General features: G+C 36.1%; 1 protein-coding gene across 3 annotated transcripts in view; it reads left to right on the top strand.

Moving 5' to 3' along the window:
• for (cGMP-dependent protein kinase for) overlaps nucleotides 1–1,705 on the top strand; it is a 297,038-nt gene extending 295,333 nt beyond the window's left edge. For all 3 annotated transcript variants that reach the window (XM_089632252.1, XM_089632247.1, XM_089632241.1), the window contains one exon: nucleotides 274–1,705. In XM_089632252.1, coding sequence (XP_089488378.1) covers nucleotides 274–439 — 166 coding nt within the window. In that variant the 3' untranslated portion in view covers nucleotides 440–1,705. The remainder of the gene's footprint in view (nucleotides 1–273) is intronic.
• The last annotated feature ends 14,532 nt before the right edge of the window (nucleotides 1,706–16,237 follow it).

Genomic DNA, 16,237 nt, shown 5'->3' with positions numbered 1-16,237 from the left:
TGTCCATATAGCAAATCTCTTATGTATTATGTTACCAAAAGTTGTCTGACCAAGATATTCTATTTTTCTTGGTTTGAATGGGTCACCATTTTCGCTTTGCTTCTTTTCATTTTCAACACTTTGTCACTTCTGGGGAACAAGTTTTCTTGTTCTTGGTAAATAATATACAAGTTATAACAAGACCTCGCCTTATCTTAAATATAAATTCTTTTGGCACATTTCGGTGTTGCACTTGTTTTGCTCATTATCTTATTCCTATGTATATTTTTATAGATGGTTTGACGGCTTCAACTGGGAAGGACTAACTCAGCGGACATTGTCTCCGCCCATTACTCCTGTCATCACCTCATCAGCCGATATGAGAAACTTCGATGAGTATCCTCCTGACACCGACGGACCACCTCCAGATGACCTGTCGGGCTGGGACAATGACTTCTAACCTGATATTGCCAACATTATTTTAACATATTAAAAATTAGGAGAATTATAACTGAATAACTTTATTTATATTAACAGAATATTATGTTAACGATAAACCTACACAAGTTTGACATTTGATTAATATTTGTGAATTAAATTAACTTTTGCATATTATGCCATTCAATGTTCACAAAGCGAGCAATTTTTTAAGCAAAACGCTACCTACCTGCTTGTTACTGCTGCAAACTTATGTAACTCATATCAGATGGTCCGTGCTAAGCTTATATGTTTATAATATTTCTTATTCAATAGAAATCATTGACAATTTTTCAAGATTGATAGTAATAATAAGAATATTGTTTACCTCAGAATTTTTCGAATGATTTTCAGTTGGTTGAATTATTTCCCCACACTCTTGACAATGTTACAAATATTTGTGAAATTACTAATATATTTGTGATTTTTTCCTGAGATAATTTTGAAGAATAATAAGGTTACAACTCTTTATCTGACTTCAATAAGTTTATAATTTTTTTCAAAAATTCATTTAATGTTTTCTTTTTTGCAAGTTTGATGAATAATCAAAAAATCATGTATTTATATCCCAATTTACTTGAATCCAGTTGATAATTTAAGTGGATTGCTACATATATGTTTTGTATTTAGTTATTGGTATACTCATGATTGATTTTATACCCAATAATCTATAGTCAAGCCTTAAAACATTGTAATATCTTATATGGACACAAAATACCATGTGAAGTTTATTAAATCTGAGGTATCAATAAGTTAAATGTATTTCATTTTTTCCTTATTGCCACGCTATATGTGTAATATACTATTTGCTTTGTTCGTAAGTAGTAACTCAAAAATAATTTTGATTTGTATGAATTTTTAGGTGCTATATGTATAATAAATAATTAAAGTGTATAATACGAGAGAATGTCAATAATAAATGCGTAAATTTATTATTTTATAATAAAACAGTCATAATCTCTAATAAGTACATTTAAATGTGAATGTATAAGAATAACATATAATTAGTTAGATAGGAACCATTAAGTTTTTAAAGTTGCTTTGCGTTGCTGCAATTTGTGAATTATTTCATTAGCCTGTAACTTTTAACAGACAACAGATATTATTTCTCTTACATTAACACGATTAAATCACATTAACTACCTTCTTGTAATGAATCAGTAATACATATCTAATCCTTTTCGTAAAATTGTTTAATTTCCAATGCCTTTAAAAGCATCTCTTGCCCAACAAAAAAATAACCTTGCCAGTTTAATGCTGATTATTATTAAATGATATATTTCACGTTATCCTCAAAAGGATATAATATTATATTCTTTAGGAAAGTTATCTTGCTTGTTACATTTATGTATATTTTCACCTTCATGCATTATATTTCATTTCCATCAGCTGTTCTTGAGGTTAGGTTTCAATCAACTCTTTTCGCTTTGTACATAAATATAGTTTATAAATAACGCAAGTACATTATATATATTCTCATTTTTTTGTGTACTCAAATATTAATTTCAATATTGTTATTAATTTCACTTCACTTAACTAGTAATGTGAGTTATTTTTAGTTTATTGTGCAATTTTTTTGTTTTGTTATTTGCTGTGAAAGACAATATACGTAATTTAGTCAACCAATTAAAGTGCCTACTTGAAAAGGGTACAGCAATTTTTATTTTATTATTATGTTATAATATTTTTATTAATATTTCTAACAAGTCAAGTAGCTTCACTATTTTTTAATTTTATTTTAGGAAAATTGTTTATATTTACCAGTTATAAACTGTAAATAAGGATAAAAATTATTTTATTTGCCTATTTACAAGAATCTATTTACACACAAGAATAATATTTTTATTACATATTGTCGCAAGAAAGCAATTCTAATGAATCCGCGAAAAAGACTTCACTGCTTTTATCTATGACATGGTTCTGTAAAGATTTTATTTAGAATTTTATTTTAAATTCTGATTAGTTTTTTGGCTAGTGTAAAATGACAGTTTTTGCTGATTCTTTTGCCGATATTGCTTTCCTCTGGCAATATTCTTTATGTAAAGTATTCATGTTTACCCTTCTAAATTAAAAGGAAGTAGGTAATGTGATATTTGATACAACTGGATTTCATGTTGATATTGTACATAACACATATTTTCATATATTGAATGAAAAATTAAAAAAAAAGATATACAAAAACACTAGTTTATTATTCTCCTTATACGTTAATAATGCTCCAAGCTACAAATTCATGGTATCCGGAAACTTGTGGTACACTCAGGAAACTGGTGAATCTACAACACATTTGAAGTCGATCTTATATGAAAGCACTTTGTGAGGTAAAGGACGCTCCAAGCTACAAATACTTGGTGTCCGGAAACTTGTGGTACAAGCAGGAAACTGGTGAATCTGCAACACATTTGAAGTCGATCTTATATGAAAGCACTTTGTGAGGTAAAGGACGCTCCAAGCTACAAATACTTGGTGTCCGGAAACTTGTGGTACAAGCAGGAAACTGGTGAATCTACAACACATTTGAAGTCGATCTTATATGAAAGCACTTTATGAGGTAAAGGACGCTCCAAGCTACAAATACTTGGTGTCCGGAAACTTGTGGTACAAGCAGAAACTGGTGAATCTGCAACACATTTGAAGTCGATCTTATATGAAAGCACTTTGTGAGGTAAAGGACGCTCCAAGCTACAAATACTTGGTGTCCGGAAATTTGTGGTACAAGCAGGAAACTGGTGAATCTACAATACATTTGAAGTCGATTTTGTGGCATAAATTTTTTTATTTTAAGCTTTTGTTTTCGATTAACCTTAAGTGTACCAGCTAAAATGCTGAGCGGTCCACCATTATTTTTGTAAAAGCTTGCTTATTTTTGCAAAATTATGTTTTGTAAAGTGTACTTACTGTCTTACCAGATATGTACTATGTTTACATATTATTTCCTCGTAAAGAGAATAAAATTTATATTGGTATGCTCGGAGCATTTTTTAAGGTTCAAAATACTAGAAAATCGAGGAAAGTGCGGCGAGTTAACAGCATATCGTTAGTAGTTTTCAATTGTGACTTTTGGAATCAGGCTGCTAACAATAACACTCCTTATGTAGATGGCGATAAGATTTAAATTTCTGCTTAGGAACAGCCGCCTCTTTTGGTTTATGCAAGAAAAAAGAGTTGCCAAAAAGTGTTTTAATTTGCTTATTTTTCTAAAGAACTTAATTTGGTGTACTATACAATAAAACCATAACCTAAAAATGGGATCGTAGTTGGAGATTTCGAACCTTAAAGAAGTTTTTATAGGCCTGATACGTTTTTTGGGCTCTAAAAAAGTCTCGTCAAAAAAAAACTTTATTTCAAAGGCCAAGATGTGTTCTACTCGCATATTTAATTAAAGCATCTTAAATATTTCTAGGCAATAACATTTTCTAATCAAAAACACATGATTTTGCTTTACTTTGCTTTAAACCGAGTTCGAAGAAGGAATTTTTTGGAGTCTATCAGCTGTTTATTGCCTTTTAAAATACATCTAAATATTGAACCTGTTAAGAAATAGAAAATGTGAACACATATTTTAAAGATAAATCTTTATTAATTATCGGAAATTTATACATTAGAACTTTTAGAATATTTAAAATAGATCGCATTAATTATATAAAAATAATTTTCATTGATAAATAAGGTAAGTAGTTGAATTTATAATAATATCAGATTTCTAGTAGTTATCCAATAATTGAACTATCAAAAAGATGAGGCGCAATGGTTGCAGGTTCCTGGACATGGTTATTCGTAAGAGCATGAACATGGGCAAGACGGAGGTGGCGGGAGTGGAGCACACGGTGGTGGAGACGGTGCGCAGGGACAAAGTGGAGCTGGTTCCTCACATTGTGGTTGCGGTGGTGAAGGGCAAGAGCATGGTGGTGGAGCAGGTCCCGCACATGGTGGTGGTGGAGGTGAAGGGCAAGGGCATGGTGGAGGAGCAGGCGCCTCACATGGTGGTGGCGGTGGTGGAGGGCAAGGACATGGTGGCGGTGCAGGCGCCTCACATGATGGTGGCGGTAGTGGAGGGCAAGGGCGTGGTGGCGGAGCAGGCGCCTTACATTGTGGTGGCGGTGGGGGAGGGCAAGGGCATGGTGGAGGAGCAGGCGCCTCACATGGTGGTGGCGGTGGTGGAGGGCAAGGGCGTGGTGGCGGAGCAGGCGCCTCACATGGTGGTGGCGGTGGTGGAGGGCAAGGGCGTGGTGACGGAGCAGGCACCTCACATGGTGGTGGCGGTGGTGGAGGGCAAGGGCATGGTGGAGGAGCAGGCGCCTCACATGGTGGTGGCGGTGGTGGAGGGCAAGGGCGTGGTGGCGGAGCAGGCGCCTCACATGGTGGTGGCGGTGGTGGAGGGCAAGGGCGTGGTGGCGGAGCAGGCGCCTCACACGGTGGTGGCGGTGGTGGAGGGCAAGGGCATGGTGGAGGAGCAGGCGCCTCACATGGTGGTGGCGGTGGGGGAGGGCAAGGGAATGGCGGAGGAGCAGGCGCCTCACATGGTGGTGGCGGTGGTGGAGAGCAAGGGCGTGGTGACGGAGCAGGCACCTCACATGGTGGTGGCGGTGGTGGAGGGCAAGGGCGTGGTGACGGAGCAGGCACCTCACATGGTGGTGGCGGTGGTGGAGGGCAAGGGCATGGTGGAGGAGCAGGGCGTGGTGGCGGAGCAGGCGCCTCACATGGTGGTGGCGGTGGTGGAGGGCAAGGGCGTGGTGACGGAGCAGGCACCTCACATGGTGGTGGCGGTGGTGGAGGGCAAGGGCATGGTGGAGGAGCAGGGCGTGGTGGCGGAGCAGGCGCCTCACATGGTGGTGGCGGTGGTGGAGGGCAAGGGCGTGGTGGCGGAGCAGGCGCCTCACACGGTGGTGGCGGTGGTGGAGGGCAAGGGCATGGTGGAGGAGCAGGCGCCTCACATGGTGGTGGCGGTGGTGGAGGGCAAGGGCGTGGTGGCGGAGCAGGCGCCTCACATGATGGTGGCGGTGGTGGAGGGCAAGGGCGTGGTGGCGGAGCAGGCGCCTCACACGGTGGTGGCGGAGGTGGATCGCACTGGCATGGTGGTGGAGCAGGCACCTCATATGATGGTGAAAGATGTGGCCAGATGTATTGCATTGCTGGTGATCGCTGGATGATATTGTGGCGATCAGGCGTGTAGCAACGTCTACATGGAGACGAATAGGCTCCCTAAAAATAGAAACAATACATTAGTAGGTATGAATAATTGATATTTTCCTAGTAAATATACGACCTGAGAGCTCAAAAGATTTTTGTTGTATTATATTTACCTGCACAGCCAAGAAGAAAATAACGCAAAATATCCCCAGATTTCTTTTGCAAGCCATCTTGTCTTGGAAACTTGATCACTTCAACTGAATACCAATCTCATTTTAACATCCCCTTTTATACAATAAGATTATGAATACATCGTGATAGATAAATATTAGAAAATTGCATGAAATAATACGTGATACATTGAAGAATTTCACTTGATCAAAATATCTAACATCGGCTTTTTTTTACCATGGATTTTCCTGAAATGTGTTAAAAGGGTGTTAAAAGAATCATATATTATTATCATCTACTACCAATCTTCTGAGCTCACGCAATTCAACCTGAGAATGATAACAATATGAATTATTACATGCTGACACGTTAGAAATAATGCGTGCTGAAAACAAGTTGATCGAAATAATAAAAAAACGTGTAATACGTGTTATAATAATAATAATAATTGGATGACTTGTATAGCGCCGTTTTTGTGCAAAATAACCTAAAAGGCGCTGTACAAACTTATAATACATTTCTACAGTGATCTATGTTATTACTTAACTATTTATGGAGAAAATATACAGTACAATACTTACCTGGTAGGTCACTTGAGATTAACACTTAATTAACATTATCTAATTGTTTATTGGCGAAATTTAGATACATGATTTAGGACTTAATTGAAAAATTGAATATAACTGGACTTTCTCTTAGGAATGGTATACCTATTTAATTTAAGGGTACGACAGTTTAAAAAGGTAAGTTTTTAGTTTGGACCTGAATTCTGTTGGACTTGTTATGGATCTTAGTTCCGGAGGGAGTTTATTCCAAGCCTTCGGCCCAGATACTCCGAAAGCGCTATCACCAAACTTAGTATTTGGCTTGCGCTTAGGTTCTATCAGTCTGCCTACAGCTGATGATGTTGCTGATCTAAGAGTTGACTGCCTCAGACCAGTGTTTTCCGGGACGCATAGTTCAGAGATGTAGGGTGGGGCCATTTCATTGATGAATTTAAACACCATCCAGCACAGTTTGTACTGGATTCTTTCAGGGCACTTGAGCCAATGAAGGTTACGAAGGTGTTCTGAAATGTGCGAATATTTTGAAACCCCGGTTATGAGCCGTGCTGCTGCATTAAACACTGATTGAAGTTTGTCAATTTGATATTTTGGAAGGCTGGCATAAATGCCGTTGCAGTAATCGAGACGTGAGACTACGTAAGAGTTGATAAGTAGTTTTGTTGATTCTGTAGGAAGGTTTCTTCGGACAGACTTGAGTTGTCTTAGGTGAAAAAACCGGTGCTTACAGTCCTATTTATTTGACTTTTAAACGAAAAGTCTGAATCTAAATTGACACCGAGAAGTTTGACTGTTGTTTTTGGGATGATATCGCTGCCGGAAATAGTAATAGGTGAATTGTCTATGAAATGTTGACGTTTGGTTGTGGCTGCCCAGAGAAACTCAGTCTTAGATGGATTGAGCTTCAGCTTGTTTGAAGAGATCCAACGAGTTATTGCTTCTAGACATTCAGTTATACGGATCTTGAGACTATTGATTTCATTTGGAGCGCAGTAAAAATAAACTTGCTGATCGGCAGCGTAGCAGTGAGACAAGAGATCAAATGACTCGATTATTTTGGCGACATCATTTGTAAAAAGGATGAAGAGAAGTGGACCCAAAACGGATCCCTGGGGTACCCCTGAAGAAAGTGTTACGAAGTTGGACAATTTATTTCCAACCCTCACGGCTTGTGAGCGATTGGATATATAGGATACCAGCCAATTTTTTATGTCGGAATTCAAACCAAATGTTTCCTCTAATCTCCTAATGAGGAATTCATGATCAATCGTGTCAAACGCTGCACTCATGTCTAGGAGTGAGATGAGTGATAACTTACCTGACTCTACGGCAAGAGTTATAGGTTAGGTATGTAAGAACTGCATGTCTGTCCTGCGAGTATTAATTACTTCCTTACAAACTTAACGCTCGTCGCGTGTTTCTCTATTAATTTCATTTTGATGTTTTGATTAATATTTACAATAAAGCAGAAAATCTGTGTTTTTGAAACTTAAAAAAATCGATTAATTACTACATCATTATAAAGTTATGGAGCTCATCAGCTAAACTCATAAAAAGTCATCAGTTATGGAGCTTCGGAATAATTTCGTTAGTTATTATTATTTTCATATTTCATTATTTTTCAGTTTGACCTCAAACGAATTAATTATTTTAAGAAAAAAAGATCATTAGAATGGTCAATAACTCTTAACATTGAAAATTATTGCAACAATAATTTGGAGCTGTCTAATATATTAGTGAATTTTTCACGAGATAATTTTGACGAATAATAAGGTTACATCTCTTTATCTGACTTCAATAAGTTTACGAAATTTATAAATTTTTTCAAAAATTCATTTAATGTTTTCTTCTTTGCAAGTTTGATGAATAATCAAAAAATCATGTATTTATATCCCAATTTACTTGAATCCAGTTGATAATTTAAGTGGATTGCTACATATATGTTTTGTATTTAGTTATTGGTATACTCATGATTGATTTTATACCCAATAATCAATCAATCAATCTTAAAACATTGTAATATCTTATATGGACACAAAATATCATGTGAAGTTTATTAAATCTGAGGTATCAATAAGTTAAATGTATTTCATTTTATCCTTATTGCCACGCTATATGTGTAATATACTATTTGCTTTGTTCGTAAGTAGTAACTCAAAAATAATTTTGATTTGTATGAATTTTTAGGTGCTATATGTATAATAAATAATTAAAGTGTATAATACGAGAGAATGTCAATAATAAATGCGTAAATTTATTATTTTATAATAAAACAGTCATAATCTCTAATAAGTCCATTTAAATGTGAATGTATAAGAATAACATATAATTAGTTAGATAGGAACCATTAAGTTTTTAAAGTTGCTTTGCGTTGCTGCAATTTGTGACTTATTTCATTAGCCTGTAACTTTTAACAGACAACAGATATTATTTATCTTACATTAACACGATTAAATCACATTAACTACCTTCTTGTAATGAATCAGTAATACATATCTAATCCTTTTCGTAAAATTGTTTAATTTCCAATGCCTTTAAAAGCATCTCTTGCCCAACAAAAAAATAACCTTGCCAGTTTAATGCTGATTATTATTAAATGATATATTTCACGTTATCCTCAAAAGGATATAATATTATATTCTTTAATAGGAAAGTTATCTTGCTTGTTACATTTATGTATATTTTCACCATCATTTCATTTCTATCATCTGTTCTCGAGGTTAGGTTTCTATCAACCCTTTTCGCTTTGTACATAAAATATAGTTTATAAATAACGCAAGTACATCATATATATTCTAATTTTTTTGTGTACTCAAATATTAATTTCAATATTGTTATTAATTTCACTTCACTTAACTAGTAATGTGAGTTATTTTTAGTTTATTGTGCAATTTTTTTTGTTTTGTTATTTGCTGTGAAAGACAATATACGTAATTTAGTCAACCAATTAAAGTGCCTACTTGAAAAGGGTACAGCAATTTTTATTTTATTATTATGTTATAATATTTTTATTAATATTTCTAACAAGTCAAGTAGCTTCACTATTTTTTAATTTTATTTTAGGAAAATTGTTTATATTTACCAGTTATAAACTAATGTAAATAAGGAAAAAAATTATTTTATTTGCCTATTTACAAGAATCTATTTACACACAAGAATAATATTTTTATTACATATTGTCGCAAGAAAGCAATTCTAATGAATCCGCGAAAAAGACTTCACTGCTTTTATCTATGAAATGGTTCTGTAAAGATTTTATTTAGAATTTTATTTTAAATTCTGATTAGTTTTTTGGCTAATGTAAAATGACAGTTTTTGCTGATTCTTTTGCTGATATTGCTTTCCTCTGGCAATATTCTTTATGTAAAGTATTCATGTTTACCCTTCTAAATTAAAAGGAAGTAGGTAATGTGATATTTGATACAACTGGATTTCATGTTGATATTGTACATAACACATATTTTCATATATTGAATGAAAAATAAAAAAAAAGATATACAAAAACACTAGTTTATTATTCTCCTTATACGTTAATAATGCTCCAAGCTACAAATTCATGGTATCCGGAAACTTGTGATACACTCAAGAAACTGGTGAATCTACAACACATTTGAAGTCGATCTTATATGAAAGCACTTTGTGAGGTTAAAGGACGCTCCAAGCTACAAATACTTGGTGTCCGGAAACTTGTGGTACAAGCAGGAAACTGGTGAATCTGCAACACATTTGAAGTCGATTTTGTGGTATAACTTTTTTTATTTTAAGCTTTTGTTTTCGATTAACCTTAAGTGTACCAGCTAAAATGCTGAGCGGTCCACCATTATTTTTGTAATAGCTTGCTTATTTTTGCAAAATTATGTTTTGTAAAGTGTACTTACTGTGTTACCAGATATGTACTATGTTTATATATTATTTCCTTGCCAAGCGAATAAAATTTATATTAGTATGCTCGGAGCATTTTTTAAGGTTCAAAATACTAGAAAATCGAGGAAAGTGCGGCGAGTTAACAGCATATCGTTAGTAGTTTTCAATTGTGACTTTTGGAATCAGGCTGCTAACAATAACACTCCTTATGTAGATGGCGATAAGATTTAAATTTCTGCTTAGCACCAGCCGCCTGTTTTGGTTTATGTAAGAAAAAAGCGTTGCCAAAAAGTGTTTAATTTTAATTTGCTTATTTTTCTAAAGAACTTAATTTGGCATACTATACAATAAAACCAAAACCTCAAAATGGGATCGTAAGTTGGAGATTTCGAACCTTAAAGCAGTTTTTATAGGCCTGATACTTTTTTTTGGGCGTTAACAAGACTCGTAAAAAGTGCTTGATTATTGCAAAGGCCAAGATGTGTTCTACTCGCATATTTAATTAAAGCATCTTAAATATATCTATGCGATAAAATTTTCTAATCAAAAACACATGATTTTGCTTTACTTTCCTTTAAACCGAGTTCGAAGAACGAATTTTTTAAGAACGTCTTTCAGCTGCTTATTGCCTTTTAAAATACATCTAAATATTGAACCTGTTAAGAAATAGAAAGAGTGAATACATATTTTGAAGATTAATCTTTATTAATTATCGGAAATTTATTTTATTTTTATTTTTTTTTTTAAAAGATAAACATTCCCGGGTTAATTATATAAAAATAATTTTCATTGATGAATGAGGTAATTTTTTATAATAATATTAGATTTCTGGTAGTTATCCACTAATTGAACTATCAAAAAGATGAGGCGCAATGGTTGCAGGTTCCTGGACATGGTTATTCGTAAGAGCATGAACATGGGCAAGACGGAGGTGGCGGGAGTGGAGCACACGGTGGTGGAGACGGTGCGCAGGGACAAAGTGGTGCAAGTGGAGCTGGTTCCTCACATTGTGGTTGCGGTGGTGAAGGGCAAGAGCATGGTGGTGGAGCAGGTGCCTCGCATGGTGGTGGCGGAGGTGGAGGGCAAGGGCATGGTAGTGGGGCAGGCGTTTCACATGGTGGTGGCGGTGGTGGAGCGCAAGGGCATGGTGGCGGAGCAGGCGCCTCACATGGTGGTGGCGGTGGTGGAGGGCAAGGGCGTGGTGGCGGAGCAGGCGCCTCACATGGTGGTGGCGGTGGTGGAGGGCAAGGGCATGGTGGCGGAGCAGGCGCTTCACATGGTGGTGGCGGAGGTGGAGAGCAAGGGCATGGAAGCGGAGCAGGCGCCTCACATGGTGGTGGCGGTGGTGGAGGGCAAGGGCATGGTGGCGGAGCAGGCGCTTCACATGGTGGTGGCGGAGGTGGAGAGCAAGGGCATGGAAGCGGAGCAGGCGCCTCACATGGTGGTGGCGGTGGTTGAGGGCAAGGGCATGGTGGCGGAGCAGGCGCTTCACATGGTGGTGGGGGAGGTGGAGAGCAAGGGCATGGTGGCGGAGCAGGCGCCTCACATGGTGGTGGCGGTGGTGGAGGAGGGCATGGTGGTGGCGGTGGTGGAGGACAAGGGCATGGTGGCGGAGCAGGCGCCTCACATGGTGGTGGCGGTGGTGGAGGGCAAGGGCATGGTGGTGGAGCAGGCGCCTCACATGGCGGCGGTGGTGGTGAAGGGCAAGGGCATGGTGGTGGAGCAGGCACCTCATTTGATGATGAAAGATGTGGCCAGATGTATTGCATTGCTGGTGATCGCTGGATGATATTGTGGCGATCAGGCGTGTAGCAACGTCTACATGGAGACGAATAGGCTCCCTAAAAATAGAAACAATACATTAGTAGGTATGAATAATTGATATTTTCCTAGTAAATATACGACCCGAGAGTTCAAAAGATTTTTTGTTGTATTATATTTACCTGCACAGCCAAGAAGAAAATAACGCAAAATATCCCCAGATTTCTCTTGCAAGCCATCTTGTCTTGGAAACTTGATCACTTCAACTGAATACCAATCTCATTTTAACATCCCCTTTTATACAATAAGATTATGAATACATCGTGATAGATAAATATTAGAAAATTGCATGAAATAATACGTGATACATTGAAGAATTTCACTTGATCAAAATATCTAACATCGGCATTTTTTTCACCATGGATTTTCCTGAAATGTGTTAAAAGGGTGTTAAATGAATCATATATTATTATCATCTACTATCGATCTTCGGAGCTCACGCAATTCAACCTGTGAAAGATAACAATATGAATTATTACATGCTGACATGTTAGAAATAATGCTTGCTGAAAACAAGCGAAGTTCATCGAAATAATAAAAAAAACGTGTAGTACGTGTCATAGGTTAGGTATGTAAGAACTGCATGTCTGTCCTGCGAGTATTAATTACTTCCTTACAAACTTAACGCTCGCCGCGTGTTTCTCTATTAATTTCATTGATGTTTTGATTAATATTTACAATAAAGCAGAAAATCTGTGTGTTTGAAACTTTAAAAAAAATCGAATAATTAATACATCATTATTAAGTTTGCACATCGTTTTTAGTTTAAAATTTCTAGCAACTCATCAGCTATGGAGCTTCGGAATAATTTTGTTTGTTCATTGTTTTTCAGTTTAACATCAAACGAATTAATTATTTTAAGAAAATAAGATCATTAGAATGGTTATTTACTCTTATCTTTGGAAATTATTGCAACAATAATTTGGAGCTGTCACCGCTTCATTTTCTTTATATTTGCTCATTAACTATACAGGGTGTCCGGGGGTAAAGTGCAGTAACTTCGTGGGGGGATTCTACATGATCGTAGGAGTAAAAAAGATAAATAACTTTTTCCGAAATTCCAATTTTTTATTTTTCATACAAAAAGACATACCTGTTAAAAAGCCATAGTGTAGGTGCAAACTTACTCGATAAATTCGCAAGTGTGAACGTGGCAACGTTGCATATTTGTGAGTGGCGCGTATCCATGGAAACCGCATGTGAATTGTAAACAATAACAACACAGAGTTCGCCGTATGTTTTGATATTTTACCAAATTCAAAAAGAGAACTGCACTAAAATCACGTTACACTTTTTATTATAAAAAATATTAATAACTCATTGAACACTAAGACTTAACTAATTTCATCGCTTTTTACTAATAGGCCACTTGCATCATATTTTTTCATTTTTTTTTCCGGTTAAGTAAAATATTCTAAGACATTCTGTATTATTATTATTTTTTTAATCGTATTTTTGAAACCCTGGGGATTTTTTGAAAATTTCAATCCGAAAAATCAGACCTTTTTTTATAAACCGGAAAGACGGGACATAATTTTTTAGGTGAGAAAAAACAATGATTACATAGCCGAAAATCATTTAAAAAAAAAGAACGTTTTCCACACGAATGACACAGCAGAATAACGAGGCATACCAAAAATATTACATCTCATAAATATTTTTTTCCTTGATCCATCTTATTGATCATAAATCATCATAATGTACAACGTCTATATTAATAAATCCAATGTAATATACTTGTACTTGTAAATTATAATAATAATAAGAATATTATAAAATTTGATTTTGATAAAATCAGCACCATAACCATTATACCTCTAAAACACGTACCGACATCTAAATTGTACGGGGTTCTCTTCACATCTGTCAAAAATTCAAACCAAATGAAAAGTTCGCAGAGAACAAACAATAAATCTAGTGAACGGATTCAAAAATTCTTAGATAAATTAAATTTTCCAAGTTGTTTACTCCGCCCGTCAAATTTTGTGACACATTACATTCAAAGCACGATTTACTAATAGCGGGGGGTGCAGGAGGGGGTGCGGGGGACAGTTTACCAGCTGACCGACTGAATTCGGGTGCTGGGGGTAGCGGGGATTAGTTACCGAGGGGGCGCGGGATGTAGATTTGGCAACGACGAAAAAAATAATGCCGTCTAGGCACGTCGGAGAAATTTTTCGTTATTAGCTTAAAAGTACATCTAAAAGTTGGAATTTCAGAAAAAGTTATTTATCTTTTTTACTCCTACGATCACGTAGAATAACCTCCCAAAGTTACTGCACTTTACCACCGGACACCCTGTATAGTTTAAATTAAGTAGGTACTTTCGGTGCTCAGAAATGTTAGTGTTTTGTGCTGTTTCAGGTTTGTTAGTGTTTCGTGCTTTTTCGTACTGTTTCAGGAATGTTGGTTTTTTGTGCTGTTTTGCACTGTTTCAGGAATCATCTCTGATATCTTGAGGCTGAACCAACAAATTAATATAATCTTTAATCTTATAACTCTGTTATTTATTATATTGGCGTGTCAGCACAACATTTTAAGAAAATGAACTGTCACCGGACCGGACCTTCCACTAACTTATCAGACCTTTCCCACTACCCCGATGAAATGATTAGTAGATTGATGATAGGATTAGAAAATGAAATATTGACATAAATAACTAACCATCACGCCGTTTCCCGCAAGGGTAGGCAGAGAGGACGGAGCGCCAAATAACTTGGACCTGGCACACACTCTTTGCCTCATTCACATTCATACATCGTCTCATACATACTTGTCTATTATTCTGACTCTTGAGATAGCCCGACTCAAGAATCTGATTCACTTGGTTGTGCCATGTGTTCCTCGGGCGTCCCCGACTTCTTCTACCATTAATATTTGCATCGTATATTCTCCTTACACACCTATCTTCGCTCATTCGTGTCCCTTTCTTGATCTTACTCATTACGCTTACATCAGCCTTGCACTCTTTGCGGATCTCCACATTTCTCACACGATCATACACGTTTTTACTACGCATACGCCTCAGGGATCTCATTTCTACAGAATTCAGTCTACTTTCATCCTTTCTCTGCTAGTTCCTTGCCTCACTTCCGTACATCAGGGTAGGTACAACACATTTGAAGTCGATCTTACATGAAAGCACTTTATGAGGTAAAGGACGCTCCAAGATACAAATAATACTTGGTGTCCGTAAACTTATGGTACAAGCAGGAAACTGGTGAATCTACAATACATTTAAAGTCGATTTTGAGGTATAACTTTTTTTATATTAAGCTATTGTTTTTTTTTTTTATTTCCTTTATTTATACATTTGACATTACAGTTTTATAATAATAAGAAAGGAAACCCACTAAGGCGCAGCCTGTGTGTGGGTAATATAAGTGTATAGATTATATTTTTGTACCTAAATTGTAAGCATATTAAGAAAAACGGTAGGATTATAATTAAAGTTAGTCTAAAAGATTGTGCAAGAGGTGCATATTAAAAATAAATCAAAGTAAAAATAAAGATTGTAAGATAATACATGTGAAGTAAGAGAACACAAAATAAAATAATAATAAATATACAGAAATAAATAGAAAAGGAGAAAAAAGTAAAAATTAAATGAATAATGCTTCAACGATTGCATTGTTCAGCCACAACTTTGATTCTTTTTGGTATTGCGCTAGTTTAGTTGTTACTTGAATTTTTTTTGGAGATAGATTAAAAGTGCGAGGTCCAATAAAGCTACTGTGAGTTTGCATTAGTTTGGTATTGGTTTGTGGGGTATAAAATACAAGATTTCTTCTAAAGTTGATTTTGGGTTCATATTTTTGAAATTTGTTTTGGTTTTTCAAGACATATTTCAGGCTTTGAAGCAAAAATAGTTTACGGAGATTGAATATAGTTGAGATTCCTTGTAAAATTGATCAGTCGGAAATGTCCTCTTTTTATTATACACGGTGTCCGGAAACTCGTAGTACAAGCGGGAAACTGGAGAATCTACACCACATGGGGAACCCAAAAAAACATAAAGTTTTTTTATTTGAGCATTTTCAAAAAAAAAAAAAAAAAACCAAAAAAAAATATTTTTCGACTATTTTAGGGTTAAAGTTTTTTCTGGTATTTAGGGTTGAATGACAGATGTTTTAACCCTGCAGAGCAGAAATATTTTATGATTACACCGGGTTAAATGAAGGGTGATTTCAAAATAATGCTTCAAATCCGAGTTTCTTCATTTGTTTTACCAT

Source organism: Hesperophylax consimilis, chromosome 1 (genome assembly GCF_061612785.1).
Source record: "Hesperophylax consimilis isolate HC1 chromosome 1, BYU_Hcon_1.0, whole genome shotgun sequence".
NCBI lineage: Eukaryota > Metazoa > Arthropoda > Insecta > Trichoptera > Limnephilidae > Hesperophylax > Hesperophylax consimilis.
Note: the sequence above shows the minus strand (reverse complement) of the source record. Positions and strands in the feature narration are given on the sequence as shown.